The 7,380-nt window shown below is 48.8% G+C and overlaps 1 protein-coding gene across 1 annotated transcript in view; it reads left to right on the forward strand.

Annotated features, from left to right (window-relative positions):
• The first annotated feature begins 757 nt into the window (after positions 1 to 757).
• dlec1 (DLEC1 cilia and flagella associated protein) overlaps positions 758 to 7,380 on the forward strand; it is a 26,817-nt gene continuing 20,194 nt past the window's right edge. The window contains exons 1-11 of the mRNA XM_056584745.1: positions 758 to 763; positions 973 to 1,173; positions 1,288 to 1,428; positions 1,534 to 1,688; positions 1,947 to 2,053; positions 2,151 to 2,280; positions 2,988 to 3,317; positions 4,552 to 4,636; positions 4,965 to 5,052; positions 5,319 to 5,492; positions 5,843 to 5,979. Coding sequence (XP_056440720.1) covers positions 758 to 763; positions 973 to 1,173; positions 1,288 to 1,428; positions 1,534 to 1,688; positions 1,947 to 2,053; positions 2,151 to 2,280; positions 2,988 to 3,317; positions 4,552 to 4,636; positions 4,965 to 5,052; positions 5,319 to 5,492; positions 5,843 to 5,979 — 1,554 coding nt within the window. The remainder of the gene's footprint in view (positions 764 to 972; positions 1,174 to 1,287; positions 1,429 to 1,533; positions 1,689 to 1,946; positions 2,054 to 2,150; positions 2,281 to 2,987; positions 3,318 to 4,551; positions 4,637 to 4,964; positions 5,053 to 5,318; positions 5,493 to 5,842; positions 5,980 to 7,380) is intronic.

Raw genomic sequence — 7,380 nt, forward strand, 5'->3', positions numbered from 1 at the left:
GAGCGCGCAGGGGGGATTTTATGAATGGTGAATGTAGGAGATAACTTCCCCTGCTTAAAGTATTTTATTGCAGTTATAATCGAGCGCGCAGGAGGGATTTTATGAATGGTGAATGTAGGAGATAACTTCCCCTGCTTAAAGTATTTTATTGCAGTTATACCCAACCGGTATTTGCGAAAAATAAACACAGAAGTGAAAGATCTGTCACAAGACGATTGATACGTATCCGTGCACATTTTTAAGTGGGTATACGCAAATCCTGGTGCGTTCCTAGTGGGGTATAGCCTACGGCGTATACCTGCGTATCACGTAGACCACTGGTTATGATTATTATGAGATGTGACGTCTTTGGTGCCCCAAAATGCCTCACTGATTGAGTGATTATCCACGTGTGTAATTTTTGATTTTGATGAGGCTACTTTTATTCCATGGCCCTGCGTTTATTCATTTGGATTGATAAATAACACATTGAACCTGAGTCTACCTGCGGGGTTTGCACGGCGGGGATGGGGAAGAACAACTACGATTATGCCTAAGAATATTTTGCATTCACCAATGCAAATGTTGTATTACATTGTTGAATTTTTGCATTTAAAACGCAGGAACGTCATTAAAGGGCCGTTTTGTGGTGAAACCTGAGCGTCCACCGAGAAGAATGGTAACCAGAACACAGAAGCGCTGCGGCTTTAAGAGACGTTACCATGACGACGCAGACGGCCCCTTTAAGAGACGTTACCATGACGACATGTAAACCAACATGGCGGTAGCGTCGCTTAAAGAAAAGCACAGTTAACTTTCATGTCAAGTTGGTTACGTGTATAATAACTTTGACATTCTAGCCAACTGGGAGCAGTACACCTCCATGGACCTCCCTTCCCCCTTCCTCTGAGCAGGACAACTCCATGGACCTTCCTCCCCCCTCCTCTGAGCAGGGCACCTCCATGGACCTTCCCCCCCCCCTCCTCTGAGCAGGACGCCTCCATGGACCTTCCTCCCCCCTCCTCTGAGCAGGACACCTCGATGGACCTCCCTCCCCCCTCCACTGAGCAGGACACCTCGATGGACCTCCCTCCCCCCTCCACTGAGCAGGACACCTCGATGGACCTCCCTCCCCCCTCCACTGAGCAGGACGCCTCCATGGACCTTCCTCCCCCCTCCTCTGAGCAGGCCCAGGTAAGCACTAGTGCAGAGACTGTCCGACGGTTTCCATCTGAGCAGGCCTAGGTAAGCACTAGTACAGAGACTGTTCAAATGATCTATGATGACCGTTATTCCTCTTGTACAAAGGATGTTTCCCACGTGTTGGCAAGCATTTTTAAAGATGCTTACACTAAAGAAGTCATTGGGAAAGACACTGTTTCCAATCTGTCCAAGACCAAAAGGGGCATAAGTGACTACCATGAGGAATACGTTGAAGAGCTTGAACAGGTAGTGGAATAAATCCATTTATCCCACATTCAATTAAAGCAAAAATGAATTCATCATCAGAGTCATCAGATAATGAATGTAATTCTGCCCGTGTCTCTGGTACAGATCCACAGGGAGTACAGCCAGCGTATGGAACAGAACGATATGCTGGAAAGGCACCTCCTGCAGGCCAGAGTCCGGGCCTCAGAGACCCAGGACAAGGCCCGCCTGCTTGGAGGGGAGGGGGGTCTGTACGATGGGCTGGGACTCCCTTCAGGTGGGTCTCTAAACGGGAATCCTAAATTGTAGGTTGGTAGATGAATGGTGGACATATGGATTCCAAGCGATTGCATACTTTTAATCTCACAAGCCCAATAATGAGCCAAAGGTCTGTACAGAGTTACAGTGTCTTTCTCCTCAAGCCGTGTTATGTTTGGATGGTTTGTGGCTGGCTGTATCAATGCGTTGTCGTCTTCATCTTCATCATCAAAAACAATATGTTTGAATGGACTTCTCTATCGGCCCCCTCCAGCACCCAGGTCCACCTTGGTATGGTGCGTGGACAACCACCTTCTGAAGGCCAACCACCTGATTGGTCCTCAGGACTACCATCCGAGACAGGGCCAGCCCAGCCGGGCGCCGGAAGGTAACCCCGGCTGACCCCCTGCATGACCCCGTATAACCTACCAGGGAGACCTCCAACACTCCCTTCAATTCCCCTCTGATTCTATCCTTCCATCTAGTGAAGCCCTGCCTGGACTATGCCAAGCCCACCTTCAGCCACAGCATGCATGTGTGCAGAGAGTCCAAGGAGGAGGGCCATGCGGCTCTGAGCAGGCCCAGGGCCCAGCCTGGCTCCGTCCCTCAGGAGGGGTCAGAACGCAGCGGGACCCTGGAGTCCAGCTTGGACCTCGTGGACCTGAAGAGGAAAAGTCATTCTGTGGTATGCTATGTGATTTGTTTTATAGAAAAAAAGAATATGTATATTTTAAATAATATATATAATATGCAGTATACAATAGACAGCAAATCATACAACACATTCAAACCAGTGTACAAGATACATATAAAAGTGTTTATGCTAAATTCTTCTTATTAGAAGTCTTATGCTGGTCTTCTTGGACAAGAATAATTTCCTCATAGTGCTGCGTATATGTTTTATATGATGGAAAGGATGACAGGAGGCACCTGATTGGTCAGAGGAGAAGGGAGTAAAGCACTAGGTTCAATACCGACCGTGCAGCCTACCTGTAGGCTTCCTTCAACGAGATGCATCTTAGATCAAGGCTGATTCTGACCAAGCCAAACAAGGCGAGAGAGTGAGACTAAACTAGCATGAATTGATGACGGCGGCATGTGGCTCAGGCTGTAGAGTGGGTTGACCTGTAACCGGAAGATTGCTAGTTCGATCCCCGGCTCCTCCTAGCGGAGTGTCGAGGTGTCCCTGAGAAAGACACCTCACCCTGACTGCTCCTGACGAGCTGGCTGTCGCCTTGCATGGTTGACACTGCAGTCGGTGTGTGAATGTGTGTATGAATGGGTGAATGTATGTGTACAGAAAAATAACTATATAAATGCAGCTTATTTACCATGACCAAGGTGAAGGAAATGATGAGTGTCTTGAATCTCCAGCAGAGCTCCCGGGGATCGGAGCAGAGTCCTTCCGAGGCCAAGCGGGTCATGCCGTTGAGTGGCAGGAATCTAGCGGAGGATTTGGACGGGTTGAGGAAACTCAAAGAGCGCCAGAACTTCCTGCGCAACCCCCGGTTCCTTCCCCCGCATATGAACTCTCTGGTCCGACCCCGGAGCAGGGCAGAGACAGGGCCGCTGCAGGGAGACTCGACACTGAGCCCGCTGAGGTACTTATATGCTCCACATCAAACCACACCACACCACGACACCCCACCATAGCCCGCTGAGGTACTGATGCTACGCTCCACATCAAACCACGACACCCCACCATAGCCCGCTGAGGTACTGATGCTACGCTCCACATCAAACCACACCACACCACGACACCCCACCATAGCCCGCTGAGGTACTGATGCTACGCTCCACATCAAACCACGACACCCCACCATAGCCCGCTGAGGTACTGATGCTACGCTCCACATCAAACCACACCACACCACGACACCCCACCATAGCCCGCTGAGGTACTGATGCTACACTCCAAGAACAAAGCCACCATCGTACCACACTAGACACCACACCACAATAGACACCACACTAGACACCACACAAGATACCACACCGCAACAGACACCACAATAGACACCCCTTGAGACACCACAAATGTGGCAGGTCCAAGGCTGTTCTAGAAGTAACAGGGCTCAGGCCCAGTACAGTAGCAGACTACGCCACAAACTAGTTATTTAATTCTAGCAAGGCACTCAGGTTTGTACATGGATTTAGCCAGAGATAGTGGTCCAGTGTAACAAATATATGTTTATTTATAACAATGAAGGAGCAAACAAACACGGCAACCGAATGCACTGCACACTAAATCACACAAAAGCACAGCACACTAAATCACTACACTCTATACAAAACACACACGCACACTATACACAACACTAGACAACACACCACACCCCACTAGACACCATAGTAGACACCTCAACACACCCCACAGCCCACACCACACAACACCACCACACAACACTAGAAACCACACCACACCACTAGAACTCACACCACACCACGCTAGACACCACACCACACTAGACCCCACACTAGACACCACACTAGACACCTCACACCACACCACAACCCACCACCACACAACATGAGACACCACACCACACCACACTAGACACCACACCATACTAGACACCACACCACACTAGACACCACACCACACTAGACACCACACCACACCAGACACCACACTAGACACATCACAACACTAGACAACACACCACACCACACTAGACACCACACCACACTAGACACCACACTAGACACCAAAACACACTTTTATTTTGCATAAGATGGAATCTGGGGTGAGGTTTATCTCAGTACAAGGTGATTACATAACAAGCAAGGTCATAAATAAGTTGACTTGTTGCCTGTGAAAAGCAATTTCCTTCTTCAGTGTACTATCATATACTGCTTTTCTTGTGGTGTCGTCTTTGTCATCAGCACCACAGATGAGTCCGTTCCAGTATTTCAAGCCTACCCCCGAGTGGTGCTCTTCACTGAATACACTGTGGGCCAGGTGTATGAGGTATGTCCTAGACAAGGAGCCACTGTCCATTAGGCTTCCTTCCACTCAACTCTGTGTGTGTTGATTAGTTAATGCTTCCTAACCCATCCTATTTAAAAGCGTCCTTATCCTTAAAACATTAACACCCACTTAATGGTGAAGGCAAAAGGCTCAGAGATATCCTATTGCTTCTTTCTTATTGGCTCAGACTGAGGCCCTGTGATGTCACGTTGTACCAGTTGGATTCAGTCTGTGTTTCAACAGAGTTGGTATCGCTGCATATGCAGTTTTACATTGCAATGGAAAAATTCGTAAGAAACTGTTGACAATGCTCTCAATTCCCCCTCAGACCCCAGTGGAGTTGAAGAACCTGACAGCCAGCTGCCGTCACGTCAGAGTGCTCCCTCCCACCACAAGCTACTTCTCCATCGGCCTCGGTGAGTGATAGCCCTGGTCATATTATCTTTTATGTTTTAATACCACACAGAGACTGGTCCTTACATTAATGCATTGGGAATGCTAATGTAAGGACACATTTCTTACCAGATTTTCCTAACATACTTTAAATTGTGCCATGCTGCACATGAAGAAGTTAGCTCTGGCTGTGGTCTGTTTCTCGGTGTCTGTTTGTAGAGGGGAGCGACACCGAGCTCACCGTGACATGTGACCTGTGTCATGTGACCTGTGTCATGTGACCCGACAGGCCGGTTTCCTGGCGAGGGCGGCATGGTGGCCCCGGGGATGAGCTGTAAATACATGGTCCGCTTCGCCCCCGACTCCCTGGGGGACTACGAGGACTGCCTGGTGGTGGAGACCCAGGCCCCCTACCCCATGGTGGTGCCCCTGGTGGCCCGGCGCCCCCCCCCCATACTGACCTGTGAGTCTTTACCATCCAGCCAGTCAGGCACATGCTGCTGGGTGTACACCTCTTAAGATCCCAACAGGACCACTGTCCACTGAAGAGACGTGTGCAGGGCTCTACTTACCGTAAGGGATGCCTAGAATCTAGGCGGTGGACATGGGGATCGAACCTTATGGGCCGGGGTTGGAACACCCTACCTCTATTATCCTGCACTAGCCTCGTCCCAGCAGGCCTACACATAGGACGGTAGACATTAGCCTCCTGTTGTTGTTCGGCCCGCTCTGAATGGTGGCTCACCATTGTTGTGCAGCCCTCCCTGCAGAAGGTCCTGAGTGAAGAGGTGTTTGTGATCCTCCGGTCCCCAGTGCCCCGGGTCCTGGACTGTGGCTACAGCCTGGTGGGGGCGCTGAAGTTTGTGGAGTACCTGTGCTGTAACGAAGGCCTCAGCGCCGGAACCTTCTGCGTCATCCCCAGGAGCCAGTGGCCAGCCTCTAACCTGAGGGTAGGCCTACCAATATTAACCACCCGTCCTTTATCCAGAGCAACAGGCAGGGGATTCAGACATCCCAGTACTGTTAGGCTGGGATCAAACCCCCAAGACCAGGTTATACTGCCCTACCCGAGCCTCCATTTGGTCGTTGGTTCCACCCATTTCTACTGCATCCCCTGGAAACGATACGTTTGAACCTCAAAGATTACGATTTATACGTATGAATATGTTTAAATGTGTATATGCATATACCGTATTTTCCGGACTATAAGTCGCGGTTTTTTTGTAGTTTGGCTTGCCCTGCGACTTATATTTCGAAGCGACTTATATGCCAAAATTGTGCGTACATAATCCTCGGCCGCAAGAGGGCACCGTCATTCATTAGGCCTACAACTGAACGCTGCAAGCCTACTGCACCACCGAATAAATTATATTCTCGTCCTCAATGTCCTCCGGTTCAACCAAAGCTACCCCAGCCTTAGCTGCAATTTTGTGCAACATAGCTGTCACACATCACAGCGCATGACTTGGCCGGCGAAAACTGGAGCCCTCCGCTGGACTTGTGAAGGCATCTGACCGCGGCGCATACGCGTCCGGTGGAATCCCGGTGTCACTGAATTCGGTATACTCTCAGAACTACGAGGGACCGACACACCTATATTGCTATTGCAATTTCATTCAGTCTCTCCAGACTAAACGTTCTTGTTTAAATGTTTAAAAATAAATGCGACTTATACACCGATGCGACGTATATATGTTTTTTTCCTCGTCATGGAGCATTTTTTGACTGATGCGACTTATACTCGGGAGCGACGTATAGTCCGGAAAATACGGTATATGCCTATATATGTATTACGTATATATATATATTATACGTTATATGCCTAAATGTGTATGTATATGTTTATGTATATATGTAAGGGATAATGTATAGAACGCCGGTCATTATCGGGAAAATAAGCCCCGACAGGGCGAACCAGACACCTCCGCTTCGCGTCGGTGTCTGGTTCGCCATGAAGGGGTTTATTTTCGATAATGTCCGGAGACGTTAAAAAATAACTTCACACCGTGTGTCTTTTTAGAATATATTTGTTACCAGCATTCGTAGTGTTGATCAGCAGAGAAATAGTCTGCCAAAGACGTTGGCGTCGCTTAGCAAAGGAGTACGCTGGGGTTGATCAATTACCGGACTACTTACGGAGGGATACGAAAGACGGCAAAAAATCAATTTTCCTTGACAGCAGTCTATTATACTTAGCAACCATGAACCTATTAAAGTTAGCAACTGTAAATTATCAAATATAATTCCCCGCCGGAAGTTGTGAAGGGCCCATGCAAGTGAACGGAGCGTTCCACGGCATTGAGAGGAGCCGTATAATAAATGTATCTATGTATATTTATGTAAATATATAT

This window comes from Gadus chalcogrammus, chromosome 23 (assembly GCF_026213295.1).
Source record: "Gadus chalcogrammus isolate NIFS_2021 chromosome 23, NIFS_Gcha_1.0, whole genome shotgun sequence".
NCBI classification, from domain to species: Eukaryota; Metazoa; Chordata; class Actinopteri; order Gadiformes; family Gadidae; genus Gadus; species Gadus chalcogrammus.